Source organism: Rattus rattus, chromosome 7 (genome assembly GCF_011064425.1).
Source record: "Rattus rattus isolate New Zealand chromosome 7, Rrattus_CSIRO_v1, whole genome shotgun sequence".
NCBI classification, from domain to species: Eukaryota; Metazoa; Chordata; class Mammalia; order Rodentia; family Muridae; genus Rattus; species Rattus rattus.
In genome coordinates, this window is record NC_046160.1 from 118,477,927 (window position 1) to 118,505,881 (window position 27,955).

Below are 27,955 nucleotides of genomic sequence, written 5' to 3' on the forward strand. Positions count from 1 at the left end.
TCTGCTGCTGTGCACTTCAACTGAGCTTCCCTGAGCAGGAGCAGAGGCCTGGGATCGCAAACTAAAGCCCATGAACACTCAACTTAGCAAAAGTATGGTTACAAGAGATTCTCAAGCTATGAAAGGTTAACGTGAGGGCAGAAGGCTTGGATTTTTAGATAGTGACTGTGAAGACACATAGGCAGCCATTCCTTTATGTCAGCTTCAGCTCTGTTGCTGACTGGCTCAAGTGGGGTCATCCTGCAGATGGAGATTTTTAAGTTGGATGGGAAAGGCTGTGTGGGGAGAGCTGTAATTCCAATGTTTGTTTATACACTTTCCCTCTTAGATGCAAACATTTCAGAGATGTAAATGCATCAGTCATGGGACACTCATGAGAGAAGTAAGAACCACTACTGTTCTGTTTTAGAGACTTCAAAAGGTTTAAAGGCAACAACAACAACAACAATAGCAAAATAATCATAAGCCAAACTGCAAATCTTCACACTTGAAATTTCTTGCTCCTTTCGAAACCTTACCAGTGATTAGCACTAGCTTCAGATGTCTACATTTTGGAGGGAACCTCAATCTCACTAGCTGTAACTATAATATTCTGTATTACAATAATGACAAAATGAAGGTAACGCAGGTGTCCTGTGAACAGCACAGAGTTCTTCATGGCCTGAAGCCTACGGTTAGTTCCTGTAGAGTAAGACTATACCATTTTGCTTTGAGCAACTCTGCCCTATTTCCAGTTGTCACCGGTTCCGTGCATCTCATTGGCAATCACCCATAAGAATCAGCATTCATTTAAAGGACCACTAGGAAGAACACCCACCATTGCACTGTGACACGTTTCCACACCATCAATAGTTAATACTCATGATGCATCTAGAAGTAAAAAGGCAATGAAAGCTGCTGGCCTCCTAATTAAAATGAGTCCAAAGGAGGAGGAGCTTGAGAAGTTGAAGCTGCACATTGAGATAGATAAATACCCCAAGAATATGACTAGGTAAGGATTAGGCTATGACACAGGCAAACTTAAAAGCGAAGGATGCTTTTAACACCTTAAACAAGTTCTTGAACTTCTCAGCAGTCCCCAGCAAACGGCAGAGGGTGAATCTTCCAGCTACACAGCTAGCCCTGCAACAGTTCAATCTCAAGGCTCCGAAGTTATCTTATCATGCCTTCTACTCGAGGTACCAACTGCTACTGTGCTAAGCTGCCAAGCTATTAAAAATATCCCATGTTTATAAGCTGAACAGCCAGCCAGAGAGGTCCCCAAGCCACTGCCTGCACAGGAAAACCCTGTCACTTGTATCGATGGACTTGGGGCTCAAAGAGCACGTAGCAGTTTCTTCTCCCCTGGCAAGGTCTGAAAATGTGAAGGGAAAGTTATAGCCAGAGAAAGACAGAGAACTGTTCTCCTCTGTGAGCCACTGGGGACAGCAAGAGTGAAGTCTTAACAAATAACAATCAGCGGATCACAATATGTGGCAAAAGAAAGTGGCCACATTGTCTTCCCAGTCTGAGGGTAGCATTCTCAGCTCTCAGGCTCCCGCTGAATAACGGCTTTCAGGGGACCAAGCAGCTCGTCCTGCCCGCCTCTCCCCCCACCCGGCTCTCACTGTATCCACACAATATCACTCTTGTTGGAACATAGCGTTCAGAAGCTACTGGTGAGTCTCCATCGGACCCGCCCTCGTTGAGGGCGGCTGTAATCTGTTTTTCTGTCCTTATCTATTTCTAGTGACCCAGGGTACATTCCCTGGAGATGAGATCCAAGACCAAGATGAATATGAAAGTACATTGGGACATTTGTTTTTTTTAAAAAAAAAAAAATCTATATTCTCCGGTCTATGTAATGGCACAAGATTTCCAGTGTAAGACCAGGAGTTTATCAACTCACAGTCATGACAGATATGCATTCGTAGCTTGGTTTTTACATGACTCACTTCTGAGAGGAGTTCTCTTACAAACCGAGTTCCAAAGTCACTAGATTGAGAGTTGAGGGCATCTGCTATCTTAGTTAGAAGGATGTTGTGCAGAGGTAAAAATCCCATACAATTGCAATAAAATATTTGTACCTTCACACATACAGCCAAGCAGAACCACTTTCCAGCCATTCAAACCCACACCCCCAGGAGGAAAGGACTTACCTGTTCCGACTTCTCCGGTTCTTTTTTGTCTGTCTGTAGAAACTGACAGTTCTCTCTTGCCAGCTTGTGGACCAGCTCAATACGTCCGATATCATCTCTCTCTTGAAGCTTACACATCACCCCAGCCTTCAGAGTCGGAGAAAAAGCGAAGATATACTTAAATCCGCAGTCCCAGGACATGACACCACCACAGAGTTCACCCTATAATAAGCGCATTTTTTTAACTGTGACCTGAATTAAATGGTGGCCATCGTGAAAGATTTTTGCCTTTCCAAAGTTAAATCTGTGTTATTTTAAAGTAGGGAGATACTATGCCAGAGACTCCAAATTGAGAGAGCATGTATCTGTCTACTTTAAGAGCTGGAAGGGCAAACTAAATCATTTGCTACTACGTGTGCGCCTGATATGCTGGCATTTGTTTGTTCCTGACAGCCTGTTTCCTGTTACATAAGCAAAGCCTAGCAAAAGGTTAAAAATTCATGGGAAAGTTAGCCAGGAACCACTCTGGCAAAAGGGGTGAAGTGATACAGAGTCCTAAAAATAACAGTCTACAACTTCCCAATTCTTTAGCCCGAGTGGATCATTCCATGGACAAGCACAGTTAGCAAGAAGGTTTTGGGATAAACTTTTTTTTTTCCCCTCACAACTGGAAAAGTACTATTGAGGGTGTAAGTAAAAGCATTCGTGAGCATTTAGAAGCAACTCACTAAGCATCATGCATTTCTTCATATATTGATGTTATAAGCAGGGAAAATAGGAAGGAGGTGATTTTAGTTTAGAACAGGAAAAAAAAAAAAAAAGGAGGTCATTCTAACACAGAGATTATAAAACATTTCTACTCAAATTCTTTCCCAAATGGTTCACACAGCCATACTGAGGCATGATCTAACAAAGAAACCTGAAGTTAACTTGGCAGGATTAGTCAAAACCACTGAATCCTTATTTACCCAACATAACCTACAGGATTTGAACATACTCAGTAACGTGACCAAATATGGGGATGGGAACTGTATGAGCCTCCAAGCTTCCTGGTCTTAGCAGTTTGTGTGAAAGTCACCCACATTGTCGACTGGGTTTTATCACTGAAATACAGCCAGACATGCAAAGCAACAGCTCAACTTTATTCCCAAAGGATCAGGAGAGAAGAGTTCTCCAAGTAGCCATCACAGACCCCTAGAGGGCAGCAAGCAGACTTCTCCCACTAAAAGTGTGAGTGAGGCTTGTGCTTTTAACATTCTTCACAAGTGGTGTTTTTAGTTTCTTTCCCAAGTTTCCCCACACAAGGACCTCATCTTATCTTAAGACATCCTGTACATTGGTGGACAGCCAGAACTGCTGGAAAGTCCCGTAGAAGCCTAGATAACTCTTGAAGTTATTTAATGTCAATCCATGAGCATAGTTTTCCCTTTTAAAGCAACTGGAACAAGGGCTATCCCTTACCCAACGACACAATCTTTCTAGTATCAAACACACATATTTATTTCAATATCACTTAATATTTTTGAGATATATATCTCTGGTTGTCTACTTTATACATCATTCGATAGACTTTGAAAACCACCCACAATAAATCCTAGAGCTATAGGATTAAATACCTCAACGTCCCTTACATCCCTCAGGTTTGCATTCAACAATTCAACAGAAGAAGAAGATTATAACATATGCATGCACACGCATACAAGCACTCATACATATATACGTGCGCACACACACACACACACACACACACACGAGAGAGAGAAAGAGAGAGAGAGAGAGAGAGAGAGAGAGAGAAACAGAGACAGAAAGACACACAGAGAGAGGCTGGCAGAGAGAGATAGAGACAGAGAGAGACAGAAACAGAGAGACGGAGATACACGTACACACACAGAGAGAGAGACAGAGAGAGAGAGAGAGAGGTGGTATGTGAGAGAGAGACGAGAGACCATATGACAAAAGAAAAAAAAAAGCATGGGGGGTGGTAGGTGGCAGAGCAATAATTAGAGGTCACCTCCAAATCTGGAGATTTTCTAATAATATGGCATTTAAATCAAATCCTAAAAAAAGAAGAAGAAAAAAAGATGGTGTCAGCACACAGGGAGGTGTATGTTACCCAGAGAACGAGGACCCCCAGGCTTGGTCTGCTTGGCATGCTGGCTGAAGGATCAAGAAAGGGAATATCATCACAGTAGAATAGATGGGTCAGGGGATGGCTGGTAAGACCGTCAGAGAGGTACAGGGTCCAATCACATAGCTTTCTTACAGGCTGTGTAAAGAGTTCATAGTCCTAAACAAGGTGCCTATCAAATCTCTCTCCTCGGGGTTCAGGGAACTCTGGATGAGGAGGCAGAAAGACTAAGAACGAAATGATGATAAAAGACACCAACGAAGCAAAGCCTTCTAAACACACACCTATCAACTCAGACCGGGCCAGCACCAGAGGAGGCTCCAGCACCGAGAGGAGTGGACACTGGCCCCCAGCCCTGACTCAGAAGCCATCTCCAGTTGATAATCACTTGCAAATGAAAAATTGATTCTCTTCCATGGAGTCTCTCGGGCTATACTAACCTCATACTCAGCAGCAGGTGGCCAACACAAAACGAACTCAATGGGATCTTTGGAGGTTCTCTGTCCTATAGTGTTTTGTTATGACAATGTTGTTTTTAGCCATGAGTGTCCTGGAAGTTGCTCTGTACTGGCTGTCCTCAACTCAGGGGATCACCTGCTTCTGCCTCCCAGTGCTGAGATCGAAACTGAACACCATTACCTCCCACCTGGCTGCCTGTTTGGTTTCTCACAAGAGACAGAAAGGGTGTGAATTCAGATGGGAGGAGATATGGGGAGGATCTTGGAGGATTGGGAGGGAGAATATATCGTATAAAAATATATATCGTATAAAAAAAGCTTATTTTCAAAAAAATAGAAAAAAATAAAAATAAAATATAATCCTGTATGACTATAGATCACACACACACACACACACACACACATAAAGGATAATATATTTAAAAGTCTGTATTATAAATAAATAATACATTTTTAAATAAATATATGTTTATCCTGGTTTCAACTTATAGAATGTATAAACACATTGAAACATCACATGGTATGTATCTAATTTAGATAGGTAGATAGATATACATAGACAGATAGATAGCTAGATAGATAAAATTAATTATAAAGTCCCATATAGCAATGAACTGATGAACTGGATTTTCTGCTTTTTTGGAGGAATCAAGTTGGGCATTGAATATTTAGCGTCTTATACTAACAGTGTGGCATTGCTTTTAATATATATATATATACACAGAAGTCACGGAATATACATTGTAGTTTAACAGTGAATAATTAGTCTTCATAAAAATGAACTATGCTACTTCTTAACATAATTACGTTTCTTAGTTAAGATACAGGCTAATGAGTCGTTGGGAAAACTGGCCCTGGGTCATGAGAGTGGGTGAACTGGCCCTGCCACTCACCAGGGGCTGCAGTCGGGACACTGGACCCTGCACCTCATCCGGGAAGCACAGTACAGCTGGTCCAGGTGGAAGGGGTTCAGATGAGCCAGTCCCTGGGGTGAGAGCCTGAGAGAGCTGGCCCCACCACTGGTCAGGCATGAGGTGGTGTGGGTGTTGTCCTCTCCACCCCCACACTCCCTTGACATCTGCAGTAGTTAGGAGCACTGGCCCTAAACCTTGCAACACAGTGGAGCTGGCCCTGATGGTGAAGGCACAGCATGGGAAAGCTGGAGATCTGGGTGGACCCCTTACAGGCTGCAGCAATTGGGAGAGTAGACCCCACACCTTGACTGGCTCTGGGGGTGTGGGTGAGAACGAGCCATTCCTGAGGGCACGAAAGCAGGGGAACGGAAGAGCTCACCCTGCCTCCTGTGGATGGCAGCACTGGGCAGACTAGCCAGAGCAGTGTGGGTTGCTGTGGTTTGCCCTATTTTGATGCTAATCCCACTGCCCCAAGGACAGCTACCTAGTCCCAACTCAGGACTCAGGTGACTTCACCAGAGCCTTCTCCCCATTGAATTTGTAAAGTACAGGTGAGGGGCAGGTACAGGATAGAAGGAGGCCTGTCATTGGAGGAGAAGGAAGGATGGGCGGAAGAGAAGTTTGAAGGAAGAGGAGGAACTAGGAGAGAAAGGAGGAGACAAGGAGAGAAGAGAGGGAGAGAAGCCATGGCAGGTGAAGTTAAGGTTCTGCTCTGTGTATTTACAGGTTGTTATTAATGTTCCTAAGGGATGGATGGTACTGGGCTTTGTATGTTTAAGTGGGCAATTATATCTTATCAATTGGATCTAAGATTACTGTGTTGTGTGTTCTTTTATGTGAGGGTTTGAGTGTAGGAAAGTGTGCAGCGGCAGGAGACAATGGGCCTCCGCAGAGTTGGGATGTGTTTCCGCCAAGATATCTAGCAGATATCTTGGGGCACCGTAGTGCAGGACCTAGCGGGGTAAAAGACACCATACTTCTTTTTATTTTTATATTTTTACAACAATACACCCTGGTGGTACAGATAAGAGAACCAGCAAGCTGACTATCTCAGCTACCACCAGGCCCAGATCTGTATTATTGGTAAACTGTCAGGACATGTGAAATGGCCAGTCCAGCAGGATCCAAAGCTGAAGGCTCTCCATGACACAAGGCAACAACAGGATAACTAGGAGGAGGCCTAGTGATGGTCTAATATTGATGATGTCATAGAAGCCAGAGAACTCGACCCAGACTAATGGCTCATTGCAATGAACACTTGCAAGAAGACCTGTGGGAAACTGGGGCATACTGTGACATACTATAGCTTCCATGATGAGATGTTCTCTACACTTTGGATTGTGTGTGTGTGTGTGTGTGTGTGTATGTGTGTGTGTGTGTTATCTTAGGAGGCAGTTTACACGAGTGAAGGGTGGTCATGAGGGGAGAAGGAAATGGGATTGGGGTGCATGATGTGAAACTCACAAAGAATCAATAAAAGTTAAAAAAAGATGAGTCAATGGTATTTTTTTTTAATCAGGTACATTATAAAAATACGCTGTACTTACACCAAGTATTAACTAATCTGTAAAACAATGAGTAATAATAAATACAGGACAGTGTTTTGCCTGTAGACAAATATTTGGATTCGTGTTCTGAACAAGATGAAATTCTTTGAAAGAGAGTGATCACAAATGGATTTACGGTTTAGAGGGTCGTTGTGCTCTGGAAAGAATGGAGGATGAAGTACTTGGGGCTAGAAAAGCATGAAGGAGACTGGCTGGCTTTTATACAGGATGTGTCCCAGAGTCCTTGGTAACGAAAGAGATGAGAAGACTTGATGGGCGTCTAGATGCATTTCCAAAGCAATGTCAGAAGGTATTGTTTGGGAGTGTCCCGGGTGTCTGTAAATATTGGTGTAGTGTGGAAGGAAGGTGCCTACTCCAAGTTCCAGTAGTGTTAGGATGGCAGTCCACAGGTTCAGAAGCAAAGGGGAGGGTGGGGGTGAGATGCCGGGACCATCCAGAGTACAGATAGCATTGCTCTGTTTGTATGGACTCAAGGATATAAGTCAAAGGCTGGGTACAATGTTTAGAAACAGGAAGGTGCAGAGAATCACTAAAACTAAAGGGGTTTCCACAGAAATCAGCCAGTACGCTGTCTGGGTAAAAGGCAAGATGCTTGCAAACAACTATCAATTCTACAAAGGTAATTTGTGACTGAGAAGCCAGTTCTCCCCTTGAGGTAGGCAGGGGACAGCTCCGCTAGCATGTAGCCCTCAGAGAAGCCTAAGGATGCTTTGATAGACTGGCCCCAGCTGAAGAATGAGGAGAGCAGGAATTTATCTGGCTTGATGGAGCTGAGATGAGCATGTTTATCTCTGTTAGAAATCATCTAATACACAGGGAAATTTGACCATAGAAGAGGGGGAAGGGGAGGGGGAGGGAATGCAGGTGAGTGCACTTTCGAGATTAATACTCTTGAATATGAAAAAGAAGACAAGGATTTACCCTTAAACCAGAATATAAATATCAGTGCTCCAACCACTGAAACAAGAGGCAGCCTGCAGGTAGGCTGGCAGAGTTCAACAGTGACAACTCATGGAGATTCTTTACTGAAGGCACATTTTCCCCAGGAGTTACTAAGAGTAAGAATTGGGAAGAAGATGGTGGTGGTATGAGAAACAACAGCATATAGCCTGCACCACTTAGGCTAGTGTTAGCAAAATTTTCATACCAGGCCCGACAGTAAAATACCCCAAGCTTTCTGTTGCAACTACTGGGCTCTGCGAGTGAAACCCTGGAGTAGCAAGGGGTAGTGGGTAAGCTATGTCCAGTAATACTTTGATACAGACACAGGCAGGGACGGGGCTGTGGGTATCATCTCCTGGCCTAGGGTACTGGGTTGCAGAAGTCCAGTGGTTCTTAATCTTCCTAATGCTGTGACCCTCCAACACAGTTCCTCATGCGGTGGTGACCTCCGATCGCAAAATCATTTCATTGCTACTTTGTAATTCTAGTTTTCCTTCTGTTACAGATATATGAATTATATTGTAAATATATGCTATGCAGGGTAGCTGCCATATCACCCACAGGTTGAGAGCCACTGAACTCGAACGTCACTGTGGTCCATTTGATTTCTACTTTTAAATCCCTTATCATCCTTGCCTTCCTCCTAAGGGCATCGTTCTTGTTTGCCAAAATTCTAGCGGTCCCTATAATCTGAGATGGTGCCAAAGATATAAAACAATCATGAAGGTGTGTGTTTAATCCGTGCAAGGCGGGGCAGAAGGGAACAAATGTCGTCAAGCCCCTTCCCTTATGATGGGAAGACGAGGAAACTGTGTGGGGCTGTTTCTACTTGCAAATAAGCAGCATTCCTTAAATATTATATTTCTTAATGTGGTAAATGTCTGCTTTTTGGAGAATTCCTCTATGTTTATGTCTGAGACTTCTTTCTAGTCCATGCTGCCCACTGTCTACTGCTATAGGGGATAGGCTGGTACCCCATAAAGCCTCAGGCAGACTCCATGGTAATATATCTGTTTGATAGAGGAGCCATCTCCTCTCTCTTTTCATGATGTCTCCGTCCTTCCTGGTCTCTTGCTCCCAGTGTGGCCCTCTGGGTACCAGAGGGAGTGTGTGTGAGGTTAAGGTAGGGCTGGACTGAGCTGGGAGGGCCAGGAGCTACTGGGCTGGGTTCATTGGACAGAATCTGCAAGGACTCTAATCCAGAGACCATGAGTCTCACACGCAGCTCTGTAAACAAGTGTCACCAGTGTGTGTCATCAACATGGATGGATGTCAAACACTGGATCTATTTTAGTTTGTGTAAAAGCACAAAGAAACGCTTCATCTCACGATGAGAATCTTAAATACAGACCCCCCCTTTTTTGTATAAGGAAATAGTTTTATCTGAGCCAGACATATGGATACATGAAATCAAATATTTGCGTTTTAAATAACAAATGTTATTACTTTAAAAAGTATGTTTCAGATTAATTTAGCTCATGCTTATTTCATGTTTTCTAATTAAAGAAGAAATATTACTGCCTTGATTTTCCAAGTTCCGTTTAATTTTTTGATGTACTAATATTTTCATGAGATAATTCTGTACCCATTACAAAATAACTATGAAGGAGGGAGTTTTCAGAGACGTTTATGGTTAGCCCTTTATTCCTTGGGGGTCTTTTCAGCCCAGAGAGATCACATATCCTCTACGGTTCATAAGATAGTGAACTTGGAAATACAACATAAAACCAGATATTCTCTGGTGTCCCTTTCACAGCTCTGTAATTTAGTAATTTAATTCTAGAAACCCATGAATTTATTAATGTATTTTGGGAGCTTTGTTATGGACAAACAGGCAAATAGCTGACAGCCCTTGATCGAGACTTTAATATTCATGGTTTATTTAATTTATCTACGTGAAATTAATTATAAACAGTTTACCTAACACTGTTAAGCCAGAAAAAAAAGAAAGGATTAATGTGTAACTGTCAGGAGAATTATTTAAGAGCCTTATTTCAAGGTCTCTTCTCGAAGAAAATAATTCTCTATAATGTATAATTAAAGCTCTTCGTATGGGTTTCAGTAGCAACAATGTTACAAATGGCAGTAAAAAGTCTGTTTCCTCTATAAATGGAGTCATAAAGTGTGAGTCCACACCCTTAGGGCTGAAAATGAAATATGGACAGGAATCCTTATAGAGGACAAAAGAGCAATCTTCCCTGTGACAAAGGAGGAAAACCACAGTTTCACATCTGAAAGCAAGGACTGCTTTACCTTAATAGTAAAATTCACTTTGTCTGCAGTAGGAGCATTTGCTGCACTTGCATGAGGACCTGACTTCAAGTACCCAGTGCTCAGGTTAAAAGCCAGGTTTGGCCATGTGCACACCTACGACCCACCCCAGCACAGTGAGGAGTGGAAAGAGAACATCATTGGGGTTGCTGGCCTCCAGCCTAGCTCCAGGTTCAAAGAAAGACATGTTTCTGGCCTGCATGTGAACACAGGTGAGTGTACACACACACACACACACACATGCATGCACATACACACATATATATACACATATACATCATATACATGCACACGCACTTGCATATATATACACTTGCACATACACATGTATGCATGCACACATGCATGCACTCAAGTGCACACACATACACACATATACATGCACACTTATGCACATACTTTCATATGCATGCACACACATGCAAACACACTGGCACCTACACAAGCCCATACATGGGCACATACACAGGCACACATCCACACTCTACCATATACATTCTTTCACACACAAAAGTCGATTTTTCTAAAACAGTAAATCATAATGTAAAAACTGCTATCAAGAGAAGTTAACCGAGTATCCGGTTTTTGTGGGAGCATGTTTGTAATAACAAACTTCTACATCACAAATGCTACTGAACATAAATTCAGCATACACAAATAAATTCTTACTGATTACTGCATAATACATTTTAGTACATTAAACATTAAACTTAGAGGAGAAATTCACTATATTAATTTTCTGCCTTTAGGTTTGTGTTCTTGGAAATAAGATCTATGGACCCAACCACAGCCTCAAATTGTCCATCCAACCATAGATGTCCTCCTGTCCTCCATTTGATCCTCCTGTCTCCAGGTACCCAGTGTTGAGCTATGCACCATCACATCAGTTTATGCAGTGTTGGAGGTTGAAGCCAGGATTTCCGGCACGCCAGGTAAGCCATCTATCAACACAGTGATGTTCTCAACCTTGCTCCCCAGCTTGCTTCCTTCCTTCCCTCCTTCCTCCTTCCTTCCTTTTCTCCCTCTTGATTTACTACCCCAAAACCACCACCTAATTTTGGTAAGATTATCTGCATGTTATAGAAATTAGAAAGACAGTCTTCATAGTGGTTAAAAGCAAGCATTTTGGAATAGGCTACTTTGGTCAGAAGCCCACCCAGACCATTATACCAGGTCGTATGTAAACGGTGGTAATTCTAACTTTGTAGGACTGGTTGTAAGATTTTAGTACATCATCATCATCAAGAACAACAACAACAACAATAGCAACAACAACTAGAGGCTAAGAAAAGTGTCCAGTGTGTATGTGGGGTTGTAGCTTTTAGCCCTCACACTGTCACAGAGAAAGAAGAGGGGCCACAGGAGAATCACCTTTCCCAATGTGAGCAGCTAAAGGAATTCAGGTAGCTTTGTTACAGAAGCAAAATTCTTAGTACTATTTTTTTTAATTAAGTTTATGTGTGCGTATCTGTGTGTGGTGCGTGCACATGAGTGGAGGTGGCACAGAAGCTAGAAGTGGGTGCCTAACCCTGGGGCTAGAGTTACAGGAGGTTGTAAATGTCCAGCGTACAGAGGGAGTTCCTACCTCACATTATGCTGCTTGACATTGTACACTGCGACAGTAGGTTTCTGAGTTTTTGTTGTGTTCTCGCGGTGCTGCATATGGAACGCAAGGCCTCACGGTAGGCAAGTTGACCATCTCTGAGCTGCACACCCAGACTCTGCAGGCATTTTTACGGGGTTTCATTCTGACCTCTCCATTTTAAAGAGCTGAAAACCCTACACACTAGATAGTGCTTACACGGCACCATGGGCGCTACCTGACAGGAATGTACAGGTTTTAAAACAGTCAAGGAGACACCGAAGACAGCACACAACCCCAAATGTAAACATTCCCTTCACTCTGTCTGTACAACGCGGCACAAAAATAGGGAGTTTCTCAGGCAGACAGAGACACTGTTAACAGAAGAAGGGAGAAAGAGTCGACATATGTGACGGGATCTTGGGGTTCTCTGGTAGGTGGGAAATGTTAGCATTCCTTCTAGGGTCCACCCCACAGTTACTTGGCAACAGCCAGGTATGGCTGGCTTACTATAAAAGGGGTTATTTGCCCCTTCCTCTCTCTCCTACTCTCTTATTCTCTCTGACTCTCTTCTCTCCCTGACCCCTTTCTCCCGCTCTCCACATCTCCCCTCCACCCTCTCCAGTGTTCCCAGGTGGCCTCTCCTCTCTCTGTCTCTGTCTCTCTCTCTCTGTGTCTTTCTCTCTCCCATTGTCTCTATGTCTCTGTCTCTCTGTCTCTGTCCATCTGTCTGTCACTCTTCCCTTCCCAACTCTTGTTTCTCATGCTCTAAATAAACTCTATTCTATACTAACCCGTCCTATGGCTAGTACATCGGGGGAAGAGATGTGTCAGCGTGGGCCCTGCCGAGGCACCCCCCTCACCTCATCATACCTGGCTCTATCAAACATATCCTGCTCCTTTCTTAAAATAAAACACAACAGAAAGCCTATATAGAACAGTGACCATTTCCTGGTGATTGGTGGATCTTCCTCCTTCATATGCCCAAAGTTTTCAATAACTATGGGGTATTCTCTGTACTAATGTATTTTATCATGAACTGGAAAGAAGGAATAAAAGCTAATGTCATTTGAATTACTTTAAATATACTCTAGGATAAAGACAGGAGATATGTGCATGTGAACACACACACACACACACACACACACACACACACAAGGTTAGGCTTCTAGATCCAAGCTGAAGAAGCTGGTAGCTCTAGATGAAAGCAGATAAGCTTTATCAGTTACATTAGGGTAATAACCACCTTCTTCTGACATCACTGTGGCCTTAAACCACCCATAATTCATAGCTGTATGGTGATATAACTGTCCATGAGTAAAATGACAATTCATATATCCTTTTTCAGAAGTAACATTGCATCCAAACACACTTTTGGCCAGAGAATGAGTTCAAAACAAGTAAAGCACAGCAGCTCACACTACACTACATTACATCAATAAATGAGTGATGTATCTTTGACTGATGATTGCAGAGTTAGGTAACCCCTGTGTGTGGGGCATGTCTGTTTGAAGCCTGAAGCCTAATTTCAATATAAATTTAACTACAGCATCATTACCATCATAAAAATAGTTTATTAAACATTACAATGTATACAGCCTTGATTGAGAAAAGCTAATGTGTTTGTTCTAACCATAATCAATGGATTTGGGACCTTTAAGGTAAAAGGCAGTCAGGTAACTAGGCTGAGTCTTCATATGCTTCATTTTAAGATAAAGTAAATGGTTGTCAACACTGAGGTATCCAATTAAGTCCTTGTCTGTTTGTGAATAAGCTCTTAGGAATCAACAACATAGAATCTCTGGCAGCTGACACATAGTATGGCTGAAAGCTCCTATTCCACCAGCTTGAAGAGAAGTCCTAGGGGCTATGTCTGTCTGTCTACTATCTATAGAGAGAGAGAAGGATTGGAGGGAGAGAGGAAGACAGAAGTGGAATCTATCTATCTATCTATCTATCTATCATCTATCTATCTATCTATCTATCTATCTATGTGTCTATCATCTATCTAAATTCATCCATTTATCTATCTATCTATCTATCTATCTATCTATCTATCTATCTATCTAAATCCATCCATTTATCTATCATTTATCTGTCTGTCTGTCTGTCTATCTATCTATAGCCATAAAGAGGGAAAGGAGGGAGAGAGGAAGAAGTGGAATCTATATATTATCTGTTTGTCCATCCATGCACCCATCTATCTGTACATCTGTCCATCCATCTATCCATCAATCTACGGAAATGTTCCTTCTCTATCAGTCATTCTGCTGTAGTCACCATTTATCTGAAGAAGATTCATTTCAAGATCCCCCAGTGAGTCTCTAAAATTACAAACAATACTGAACTCTATTTCCACATACATGATTTATTTCTGTTCATAAATTAAGCAGAGTAAGAATTATCAACAGTAACTGTTGATGAGAGAATAACTAACCCAATATTCTACAATAAAAGTTACATGAATATGGTCCTTTTCTTTTTCAAACTGTAATGCTGTCAGTCACCCCTCTGTGATGACGTGAGATGACACAACAGCTATTAGATGAGAAGAGAGATGTAGGTCCTGGGGTAGAACATCAGACTATTAGGGAAGGGTAGACTGAAGAAACCCTGCAATACCCTGACAGTTGACCTGAGAACCAAACAGCTATCTAGTTACTGTGGGAAGGAAGCGTATGCCGTATTGATACTTTGAACAAAGAAAAAACTAAATTCTGGGTAGTATGGAACTGGACTGCTCAGAGCAACACACAGTTTAAAACACACAAGTTGCTTATTTGAGGGACCTTTGTATTTAACATGTTTGGGCAGTGAGTGATTGAGATTAAAGACAGTAATACCCTGGATGCAATGAACAATTTCGGGTCTTTCTTGGGAAATGCCTCTATGTCTAAACTAAACCCTTTACTTCCATGAAGATGACATGCGCCCCACCCCCACCCCCTGTAGCCACCCTCGGCCGAGAAGGTTCAACACTGTGGCAGAAGCCTTCGTACCTGAGGATCTGGAGCATCGTCGTTAGCCTCTGTCACGGTTACGTGTTTGTCAGCGTTTTCATCATCTTGTTCGATTGCTTGAAAAAAATAAAGAAAAACACACAGGGCGTCATAAGAAAATGTCTCAGGAAGGTTTTTTCAGATAACAACACGTCAGGAAAAAAACAATGCTAGATCCATAAAATGCAGATACAGTACAGCGGGTCATACTGGGCATTCCTCGTGGACCCTGTGCCACCTACTAAGTCAACAGCAGCAGGAAAGTTAACTTCAGTCCTCTCCGGCCCACCACATGCTCACGCCATTCCTTCAGTGTTACATTTCAACTCGGGCACAGGCCAGCGTGTTAAATCATTTTCACTGAGAGAAGTGTTTTCTAAAATAATTCTTTTTAAATGAAAGATTGAACCAGGTGGCTTCACATTCTACCCCTTAGCTATAATCACAGGTCACCCAGTCTTTCACTTTTTTTAAAAGTTGAACCATCATCTCGCTAAAGTTATCAACGCCTTATACACTGGATTCTGCTACCTCGACTTCACAAGTAGCTGTGACTGAAAACCCCGTCTGTCTTTCCTCTTTCTCTGTTTTTCTCTTTGTCTCTGTGTGTATGTGTGTATGTGTCTGTGTGTGCTCGTGTGTGTGTGTGTGTGTACGCGAGTGTCACTGGAGTTCTGGGTAGCAAGATAAATGTCTTATTACAAAAGAACCAATACTCTATGGCTGAGTTGACAAACTTGGCCCATTGTCACCACAAGATTCCAAACTCTAGACTCTTGGGTCCACTTCTCCCTTTTCTCACTGCTTCTTGTCAAATGTTTTATTGCTCTTTCCTCATGGCCACAACAACCTCCTACACAAAGCCCTGGTTCCAGCCCCTTATATATTTGATCCAGAGTGGTGCAACTGCTAAAGTAATCAGTCTCAAATAATATAAATCCAAGTGCCAAGTTCTGGCCTTATCTTAGAAGTCTACTCATTACTGAAGGGATTCCTCCCACTTTCCAGCTTCCTTGGAATCTCTGTTCTCACACAGATAATACACAGGAAAAAAATATATATATAGATGGATAGATAGATAGATAGATAGATAGATAGATAGATAGATAGATAGATAGATATCTTACTCAACTCTGACCAAAGCTTGGTGACCAGACAGCTTTTTGGTGTGTATATCTGTTTAGTTGAAAACACGTGTGTACTGAGTACATGCTATATGCTTGGCACTGGAGTTATTCACAGACAGACAGGGCAGATAAGCCCCACAAGTATGAGAAACAGTCACCTACACCTACACAACAATAAATATAAGATGAAGTGAGGGCAGAGGAGATGGCTAAGTGGAAAAAGCCTTTTGCTACCAAGCCTAGGACCGGAGTGGGGTTCCTGCAGTTTGTTGTCTGATTTCCACAGGAATGTCATGGCAAAGCAGCCTTCCCCTGACACACAGACACAGACACAGACACAGACACAGACACACACACACACACACACACACACACACACACACAATAAATAAATACATAAATAAATGCAAACTTTTAACTAATTTTCCCATATTCATCAGGGAACAGGTAGCAGATCCACTCGGGAGATCACATGACCCAGGGGCCATGGGTGAGACAGACTGACGGCTGAGCCAACCACCCATGGCAGGACGCAGTGATACCTGACGAATCTGGAGATGGTACAGAACACAATAAATTTAGACTAGAGCCAAAGAACAAGATGGCCACTGAGGAATTTCTAACATTTGTTGCAGATGCTCTTACATTCTGTTTGGTGGACGGTGAGAGATATCATAGCAGCAAGTGGGGACAGAGAGACCAGTCAGGTCTCAGTTACAGGGACCTTCCCTAGAAATGGGATGATATAGGCCAGGGAGGCAGCAAAAAGATAAACATGGAGGATTCAGTCTGTAGTCTTAGACAGAATGGATTCCACCTGACAATGACCTGAATGTGGGAAGAGGTGCAGGAAAGAGATGATGGAAATTCAGCAGTCAGTGACGGTCTTAGCCGATCTTAGCAGATCTAGCCGATCTAGCCACACCATACCTCCTCCTCTCCCTTCCATCCGAAGGATCACAAATGCCTACAACCTCAGGCCTTAATGGCACTCATGGACTCATAATCTGTGGACTTATCAATATTATGCTTTCTGCTGGGCAGTTTTTAGAATAATCATTTCACCTGCTTTTGCTTTTGTATGACTTTTGTGCCTGCTGTGGGATTCTTACCATCAAGCCCGCCTGTAGTGCTCTGCATACAGTATGGCCTTGTAAAAGCAAACTCTTCCCCAACTTCGCTATAATCAACAGACCCAAAGAAACCAAATAACGAGGAAGGCCCAAGGTGGATGACTGAACCTTTCTCAGAAGGAGAAACAAAATAAATATTGGAGGTTGGTTGATGGAAGGAGGGAACTGGGTAGAAGTGGGGCAGGGAGTGGGGTTAGAGGGAGAGCAGGGAAGAGAGAAAAGAAAGCAGAGGCAGTGTGTGGGGACAATCTCTAGGACATACCAGAGACCTGGGATGGGGAGAGGGCTCCAGAGGGTTTATGGGGGCAACTCTAGCTGAGACTCCTAGCAGTGGGGAATATAGATCCTGAAGTGATCCTGCCTATAGCCAGGCGGGATTCTCAGTTGAGGGATAAGGACAGCAACCCACTCACAAAACCTTTGACCTAAAATGTATCCTGCCTACAAGATGTACAGGGACAAAAAAAGAGCAGAGAGTGAGGGAATGGCCAACCAATAACTGCCCCAAATTAAGACCTATTCTAAAGGCAAGAACCAATCCTCAACACTATTAATGATACTCTCCTGTGCTTACAGACAGAAACCTAGCATAACTGTCCTCAAAGAGGCTCCACCCAACAGCCAATGGAAAGAGATGAAGAGACTCATACCCAAATGTTAGATGGCGCTCGGGAAGACTTATGGTAAGGACTCTCATTCATTCATTCATTCATTCATTCATTCATTCATTCATTCATTCACCCATTCATTCACTCATTCAATCATTTACTCATCCATTCTTTCATATTGGGAATTGATCTTAGGGCCTTCTTTACCATGTCTCTTTATCATCAATATCACATTTATTCTCGTATCTTTAAAGATGTCAACTATCTACTGTCTGGTAATGCAATTAAACAACGGAAGTTAGAAAAATGGGCAAAGCAAGTAACTTACCGAAAGGGCAGCCAGAGTGTATCTACATCTAAATGCCAGAGGATAAAGAAAAAGAGAATATCCTAGTCCAGCATATAAATAATCTTAGTTTAAAAAATCCACACGGAATAATCATAACTTTCAGGGCGCATTTAGCCTGTGGTCTACACATATCACAGGAACAAAACGTATTTATTCTGAGCTTTTAAGGACTGTGCTCACCACTGAAATCATGCACATGAAACATGGAGCTGGAACATTCTATAGATCCTACAGTGCATGTATATTAATGTCGAAGAATACATTAGGAGAGAACTTCTCTCCTCATGTCTCCTGACAGTGAGGTTAATGTGAAGAGGAGGAGGGGGGTAGGTTGTTTAGATTCTAGGTTCAATTTTTTCTTATCTGATCAAATAAGGGAAGGCTGAGGGAGAGTTTCTGTACAAATATTGATTCTGGGACGGTGCCTTCCAGCGGGACACGTACACAGGAATGACACTTCTGGGACCAGGGAGGCTAGAGGCCCTGCCTTCTGCCAACACAAACCACCCCCTTATCTCTCCGCACACAGAATCTAAAAGCAAGACACAGCCTTTGAAAATAACTCTTGGCACAACAAAAACACAAGTAGAAGACTCAGAGTATGCACTCTGAGTAGTGAGCGTTAGAGGCCACATGAGAACTAACAGTACGTGTGAACTACTTAGCACTAATTCACATAAGAGTATTTAGTTTAAATGTGCCTATTTGTAAATTAGTCAGGAGGGATCCAGAGCTAGAGCTGATAGCTCCCAAGGCTCTTCCTGGCCTGCTGTGATAGCACTTTGGTTTTTTTTTTTTTTTCCTACTAACTTGTCTTTTAGATTATCATGCATGAGTATTGTGCTTATATCATTCTCAACCTTCCCTGATCTCCCTCAATCCCCTTCCATGTATCTCCTAACTCCTTTTCAAATTCATGACCTTTTCACTTTCTTACATACATATGCACACACACACCCCTACATTATACAAACATACACACACATATACATACACACACACACATATACTCAGACACAGAAATACATACACATATACATACACACACATTCATACACATACAGAGACACATACATAAATGCACATGTGTATATATACATGCATATGCACATATATACATATACACCCATATACACAACACACATACATACACACATATACACATACATGATATATATGCAGACATACATACACATATACATGCACACATATTCATACACATACACGCACACACCACACACATTCATATACACACCTACACATGCACACACACATTCATACACATACACAGAGACACATACAGACATACATGTGTACATTTACACATGCATACACATTCATATACATATACACATACATACACATGTACACACATACACAGGCACACACATTCATACATATATACACACAGACACATATACATATAGACACATGCACAGAGAGACACATGCACACACATTCATACACATATACATATATAGACACATATGATATGCATGCACACATTCATACACATACACACATACACACCCATGTACACACACAGACACAGACACACACACATACATACATACATACATACATACATACAATTTATGAGTCCATCTAATGTTGCTTGTATTTATGTGTTTATGGATGACCATTTGGGATGCACCCATCTGAGGGTCATCCCTAGAGAAAGCCAATTCTCTTTGTTTATCTCACATACAATATAAACACAGCAGCTGTAGATCACCTGAAGCTCTTCTTCTTAGGTAGGGGTTTGTGATGCTTCCCCCATCCACATTGGCGTGTTGATTGGTGTTCTCATAATGTAATGACGTGAGGAAACGGGACCCATGCATTGTGAGTGGAATCGCAAACTGGAGGAGCCACTGTGGAGATCAGTGAGTGTGACCCAGCCACTCCACTCCTGAGCATACGCCCAAAGGACCAGATAGCCTACTCTACAGCTCCGTGCTCTGCCATGTTCACTACCGCTCTACTTGAACTATCCAGGAAATGGAAACAGTCCAAACGCCCTTCAGCTGAGGAATGCACACTGAAGATGCAGTACCTAGATGTGGTTGTGTCTATATGGGCTGTCAGAAGAAATATGAAATCACGATCTGTGAGCGAGCAGAGAGAACTGGGAACAGAATGGAAGTGATGTGATCTGGGCCCAGAAAGGCAGTGCTGCCTCTCCTCAGGAACGAGCACTGGCTTGCTTGTGTCCTTTCTTTCTTTCAAGTTTGCCTTTTAATGTGTATGAGCGTTTTGTCTACATACATGTATATGTGCCACATGCACGGCTGGTGTTCTTGGAGGCCAGAAAAGGGTGTCATGTACCCTGGAACTAGAGCTATACACAGTTGTGAGCCATTATATAGGTGATGGGGACCCAGCCAATGCTCTCTATACAAGCAGCCATTGATCTTAAGCACTGATCCATCTCCCCAGCCCCACAGAACATTTCTCTCCTAATAACTTACTATGATAGATGTTAAGGAAATCTCCTAGTGACTCCACTAATATTACTTAAACCAGAAGGTAACTGATAGCTTTTTGTCTTTTAAATTTTATTTAATTTTTATTTGATGCGGAGTCATGTTGCATTACCTTAGCTGGCCCAGTATTTCCTATGTAGCTCAGGCTGGCCCAGCACTTCCTATGTAGCCTAGGCTGGCCTCTGAATCAGAGGAGTGCTCCTGCTTTATCTCACTGATGCTGTGATTGCAGTGTCCTTCTCAACAACTTTGTAATGTAAGACCTATACTCACATGGAGCACCTACACACAAGGGTAGTGCACTTGCACACGAGGGTAGTGCTCCTGCACACAGGTAGTATACCTGCACACAACTGTAGTACACCTGCATACAACTTAGTGCACCTGCACACAGTGGTAGTGCACCTGCACACAAGGGTAGTGCACCTGCACACGGTGATAGTGCGCCTGCACACAGTGGTAGTGCACCTGCACACAGTGGTAGTGCACCTGCACACAAGGGTAGTGCACCTGCACACAAGGGTAGTGCACCTGCACACAGTGGTAGTGAGACTGCACACAGTGGTAGTGAGACTGCATGCAACTGTAGTGCACCTGCACACAGCGGTAGTGCACCTGTACACAGGTAGTACACCTGCACACAACTGTAGTACACCTGCATACAACTTAGTGCACCTGCACACAGTGGTAGTGCACCTGTACACAAGGGTAGTACACTTGCACACGAGGGTAGTGCACCTGCACACAGTGGTAGTACACCTGCACATAGTGGTAGTGCACCTGCACACAGTGGTAGTACACCTGCACATAGTGGTAGTGCACCTGCACACAGTGGTAGTGCACCTGCACACAGTGGTAGTGCACCTGCACACAGTGGTAGTGCACCTGCACATAGTGGTAGTGCACCTGCACACAGTGGTAGTGCACCTGCACACAGTGGTAGTGCACCTGCACACAGTGATAGTGCATCTGTACACAGTGGTAGTGCACTTGCACACAGTGGTAGTACACCTGCACATATAGCTGACATGCTTCTTTAAAAATCAATCAGCCTGTGTCTTTTCCCAAAGACATTTACAAGTCAATGAAAACTTTTCCGACAGATAGAAATTCAGCTTTTGAAGTCACATGTGAATGGTCAGCAAAGATAATTCAGGAAAATAAGTTACTGGGCACTTTGCAAAGACTTTAGGATGTGGCAACAGAAGGATCCCTTCTTATTTGGCATTTCCTCTTAGAAGGAAGGCCCTTTCATAAAGGGTCTCACTGGACATTACGGCTACTAAGGAGCTAGGCAAGTACTGACAGCATCTGTATGGATGAGGAAACATCCAGGGAGGTCCCACTCTAGGCTGCAGGTGTGGCTACCTTTATCTGTGGCCCAGCTACAAAGGCAGCAGTGCTGGCCAAACTGCTCATCAGCCGGTCCTTTCTTGGTGTTTTGTTTTTCTGAGACAGTCTGACCTTAGCTCAAGCCATCCTCTTGCTCTACTTCCTAAGTGCTGGGTTTATTAGCCAGTGATACCACACATGACTGATGTTAATCTGAGAATGGACTCCCTTTCAATCTTGCCCTCTTTGGTGAAATAGGATAGAATGTAGCAGGAAAAAAAAATAGAAAAAGAGAGGTTATGTTTAAAATGTATTAGAACTGATATTTTTCACAGATGGGAGCATGATGTGTATGGAATGGAGTCAGGGTCCGTTTCTTTGTGTTCTGTGGGCTGTGGACATTAAAATGTTAGGTAAACAGTGCATAGTTTCCAACCACAGGAGGCAGGACCCAGTTCCTCTTTATGTAAATAATGAACTGTTGTTTTGTACCATCCTGCAGAAGGCTCATAATATTTTTTTAAGGAGGCCCTCCACAACACGCCCTGCACATTCAGCAAGGAATTCTCTCTCTCTGGGTGAAGTGTCAGGGTAGCCAGCTGCACCAACACGGGCACGTGTGGCCAACACATTGACACCTGCTTCCAAATGCTTGGATCCCTTCTTATCCATAAAAACAAGAGAAGCAGCCACAGACCTTTACTGCAGCAGTGACCATGTTTATTCTAGTGTTGAAATTTGAAAATCAGAGATCAGTATTGGCAGCCTAGTTTCTCCACATGGCATGGTATTTCAGTCTGGATACACACACACACACACACACACACACACACACACACACACACACACAGGTGCTAGCCAGTGATCACCTGCCACACATCTAACCAATAGTTTTCTCTCTGGCCTGATCTGTTCAGCCTGTAACCCCCTTCTTGAGTCCTTTCATCATCCCGCAGGCCTGCCCTGGCCTCTCCTCTCCCTTTATCTCGTTCTTCAGTAATCATATCTGCTCCTGTGGTTTCAGTTTTCACCACAATGCGGGTTATTCACCAATCTGGGTTTCTATCTATCTTGCCCTGTGAGGCCCAGGCCCACATCATCAATCATACACCGAATCCCTGCGTTTTCATACAACAGGACATCAGCAACGGGCAAACTCCTACAGCAGGTGTAGGGGCACAGCCATTGTCCTCAGGAGTGAGCTACTTCATAAGGCAGAAGGATACTGAGATCTGGGTTACACGCACTGCCTTTGCTCTGGGATCTTGGTGAGATCTCGGGGAGTGGAACCTTTATGAGGTTAGACTGGATGTGGGTCAGTTAGGCTACTACAGCCTGCTCTTGAAGGATATAGCAGGACTCCAGCCTTCCCCTTCTTCTCCCTCCTAGCTCCTGGACAGAAGTAAGCAATTTCCCTGTTTCGTAAACTTCCACCATGATGAACCGCCCCAGAATCAATCGGCAGTGGAGCCAACCGATCATGACTGAAACCTCAAAAACCTATGGACTAAACTGAGCCCTTTGTCTTTCTTTTTTAAAGATTTATTAATTTATTATATAGAAGTACACTGTAGCTGTCTTCAGACACATCAGAAGAGGGCATCTGATCTCTTTACAGATGGTTGTGAGCCACCATGTGGTTGCTGGGAATTGAACTCAGGACCTGTGGAAGAGCAGTCAGTGCTCTTAACCGCTGAGCCACCTCTCCAGCCTGCCCTTTGTCTTTCTAAGTTAACTTCAGTGACAGAAAACTGACTGCCAAAGGCCCGAGGAACGCAGAGGTCATTTTACAGCATGCGAAGGAATATGAATGAGGTCCTTATAACAAACGTGCACCACTCGAGATTTTGCTACTTGTGGGACGTGATCACCTCTCAGTGTGGAAGCTTCCACTAGCTTTTCCCACCTCCCTCTGTGGGATCTGGGCCGCGGTGCCCAGTCCCCGGTGACGGGGCTAATAACCATACCTTTTCATGCCAGCACCTTAAATATCTACTCAGCACCTATGCAGTAGGCAAGTGAGGAACTGAGTCTCCACTGACAAAAGGGTATAGTATCACGCCTTGGAACTTACCATTTTTCCTTTTTTTTTGAATCACCTAATTTAGTAGTTTTGTCAAAAAAAATTTAAAAAGGTATCTTCTTTAAAAAAAATATTGAAATGATAAACTATACTTGCATGCATGGTTTTCCGATACGCTTGTTCTAACACGGTTTCTGAGAGTTAAATTACATTCATGTAAAAAACAAATCATGTCCAAACTACGGAACATGCTGTGTGCGATTTGGTCCCATAATGACCACCAACCATCCCCAGGCTGGCAAGACCGGAGCTGCCTCACGGCTCTCAACCAACGCAGTTCCTGATGACATAGGGTGCAGCAGACAGAGTTTGGACATTTCCAGTGGGTAAGGCCTATCCTTGTCCAAAGCAGGCTCCACTCGCATGGCGACGACCACATGCTTCTTTGTGCAGAGGTCCATTTGAAGAGAGAAGGTGCTCTCCCTATCCCCGTGAGGTGGTAGAGCAGATAGAGGCCTGGCCTGACTCCTTCATCCCTTCAGCCTGATTCCATGCACTCTTAGACTATCCTCACTTAACAGATGAAGAAGCTTAGCCCCAGAATGGTGCAGGGAAGCAGTGAAGGAGACAGTTTATTGCTGAAAATGAGTAACAATGAGGATAGACATAAAGGAAACAAGAGAGTAGGGTGAGTCGGGTCGGGTACCGCCAGTGGTCTAAACGAGAATGGACCTGAACTATCTACCAAGAGTTTAAGTTGCAAAAATTAAAGCTATAATGACTTAATCTTTTTTTAAGTGCCCCTACCCCAAACCCTCCCCCCCAATCCCTCCCCCTGCCCCTTGAACCACAGATTCAGTTAGACCAGATGAATGCATGTTGCATGGCTTTCCAGCACAGGCAGGCAAAAGTCTCCCAGAATCGGTCAAGACAATACCGGGCAGAGAGGAGACTTAAGCAGCGTTTGCTGGGGCCAGCAGCACAGCCCGCACGTGCTCTGAGCTCTGCACACTTGACCGGTGGAGTCCCAGCTCCAAGCACAGCTCTCTTGCTAACTGTTTTGTTCACTTGGTTCTAAGGTATTACATCTTTGTCTCTCAGCCAAGACTCCTATAACTACCTTCTTTTTTTACTTTGTAAGAGGTTTTTCTTTAACAATGTTTATTTCTAAGATGTATTAAGTCCAGTTAATGGAAGTTATTCAACGGAAAAAAAGATAATGTCCCTAGAAGAAAGAGTATTACATGCCAGGCTCTTAATGAGAGCATAAATATTTACCCCATTTGCCAGACCAATAAAGAAGTAATCTGTACCCAATCCATGTAAATAACCTATTTCCTTGCTATGTTTACCAGAACGTGCACTAGAGAAAAGAAGGGTTGGGAGGTTTTTTTTTTAATAACTCAGGCTTCATTCAACTTTTATAAAAGAACAAGAATCAAGCAGCCCCTAGTTACAAATTTTCTTTTAAATTTTTCTTGAGAGGCAGAACACTTGAGGCTTTCTGAAGTGCCTTTCAAGGATGTGCTCTGGTCAGGGGACAGACGGAGGCCAATCCACTATAATCTCACGGTGCAGGAGACAGCCAGATATGATTCTGAGACACTGTAAAGTGCCCATTCATTTTAAAAGATCCTAGGGCACTCTATCACTCTATATAATTTCTCCCCGGGATTAAACTCTCAAAGATTTATCTCAGCTAGTAAAAGAAAGACGATTTCTAGGCCTAACTGTGACAGCACAAAGCGATGTACTTTATGCTATTCCATTTACCCGCCAACAAGGCCCAGGGGCGTACGCTTTGAGTTCCATTGCACAGAATAAGAAATGAGCCTCTGGAAATCACTAAGTCACACTGCCCAGCTAAGACGGAGCTGGGGCCCTCTGGATTGCTCTCCACAGCTACAGAACCATGCCTTCAAGACAGCAAGCTAGAAGCCAGGCTTGTGAGATCTCCATCACACCCCCTAGTTAACTAAGGGGCTATCCACATTATCCACATTAGCATATATTAATTGTATAACACAACCGTCATTATACTTTACACGCAGATAAATAATATGCTGGCTGTATTCAATTTCCTATTATCCTTTGTGCTTTAAAGGTCTGTTTGTTTATCATGCATACAGTATTCTGCCTGCATGGAAGAAGAGGGCATCGGATCCCGGTACAGATGGTTGTGAGCCACCATGTGGTGGCTGGGAATTGAACTCAGGACCTCTGGAAGAACAGCCAGTGCTCTTAACCTCCCAGCCATCTCTCCAGCCACCTGTTAACCCTTTCTTATCTCTCCTCCCTTCCCTCTGGTCCTCGTCTCAGTCCTCCTTTTATTTTTGTGTCTAGATTACACATATGGGAAAAGGCATGTATGTGTTTTACATATACACAGTATTCTGCCTGCTTTGTGCCTAAAATGGCGGAAGAGGGCATCAGAACCCAGATCTGCATATGAGGAAAGGCACGTATATCACCCCTGTCCTTCTCGACGTGAGTGTATCTACTTTTATGCACTTCCTTTGATATTATATTTTTTTACTGTTAGAGATGTTCATAATCCATATACTGTACTTTGATTAAACACACGCCCATTCCCTCCCCAACCCCCACAACCACTTTCCCTCCCAACTTCATGGGCCCTTTTTAAAAACCTGCGGAATCCACTTGACGCTTCCTGTGTACATGGGGTACACGTCCACTAGAGCATGGGTAACCTCTTGGCGGTGGCATCACTGAAGTGAAGAGGGTCTCCTCCTCCCAGCAGCCATCGGTTGCTAAGAGCTTCCCAACAGGAGCATGACTTCACCAGCCCCTCCTGCTCAACATGCTAGAATTTTTGTTGGTTTGATCGCCTAATAAGCCTTCATGGCCACTGTGTGCGACTGACGAAGCCAGAAAATCCCATTTCTTCCACTCACTGACTCTGGTGCTTATAATCTCGATGCCCCCTCTTCCCCAATAACCCCTGATCCCCGAGGGTGTGATTTTAGAAATACCATTTCAAGCCAACCATCCCAGCCTCTTGTTTTCGGTAGGCTAAGCAGTTTTAAGTTTCCGTATTAATCACCATCTACTGCAAAAACGAGCTTCTCTGGTAAGGTTTGAGAGATGTACTAATCTATAGGCATCAAGATAAGAACTCAGGGGACAGTTTAATACTATGTCCATTTAGCAGAATAATAGGGCTAAATTCTTCCCTAGCATTGAGACATGGGTTTTGGCTCACTTAATGGTAGCAGGCATGAGTTCGGTCTTAAGAGGGGGATTTGAATCCCGTTTAAAAAAAAAATTGGTTGATAATTCCCACAACAGAAGTGCCAGTTTGCACCAGCGGGCATAGCATTAATCTATGTTTCTTTATGGTGTGTGTGTGTGTGTGTGTGTGTGTGTGTGTGTGTGTGTGTGTGTGTGTGTGCATGTGTGCATATCTGTGTGTCGTGTGGTATATGTGTGTGTGCTGTGTACGTGCATGTGTGGTGTATGTGCATGTATGGTGTATGTGTGGTGTATGTGTGTAAGTGCATATCTGTGTGTCTGTGTGTGTATGTTTTCTCACATTTCTTTATTCATCTATTGATGAGCATTTGAACCTGGCTCTATAATAAGGCTACCATAAATAATACAGTGATAAACATATATGCATAAGCACCTCCTAAGTAAGCTGACTCAGCGTCCCTATGGTATACATTGAGACGTGACATGGCTGGATGGTATGGTATTTGCATTTTTAGTTCATCTTTTTTCTTTTTTTAGGACTCCCATACTGGTTTCCGTCCTGGCTCTATCTATGTTTCCTTTAGTATTGTATTGTATAAGGACCCCTTCTCTACCCCTACCGCCAACACACTCTTCATTCTTGCTAGCACTTGTTATCTTCTGGTTGTGTTTATATTTGATGGCAGGGATGGGGTCCTTGCTAAT

General features: G+C 43.2%; 1 protein-coding gene across 1 annotated transcript in view; it reads right to left on the reverse strand.

The window, feature by feature from the left end:
- Rapgef5 (Rap guanine nucleotide exchange factor 5) overlaps positions 1-27,955 on the reverse strand; it is a 230,402-nt gene that overhangs the window by 106,015 nt on the left and 96,432 nt on the right. Inside the window, exons 8-9 of the mRNA XM_032908351.1 lie at positions 14,980-15,056; positions 2,139-2,264 (exon numbers count right to left, since the gene is read on the reverse strand). Coding sequence (XP_032764242.1) covers positions 2,139-2,264; positions 14,980-15,056 — 203 coding nt within the window. The remainder of the gene's footprint in view (positions 1-2,138; positions 2,265-14,979; positions 15,057-27,955) is intronic.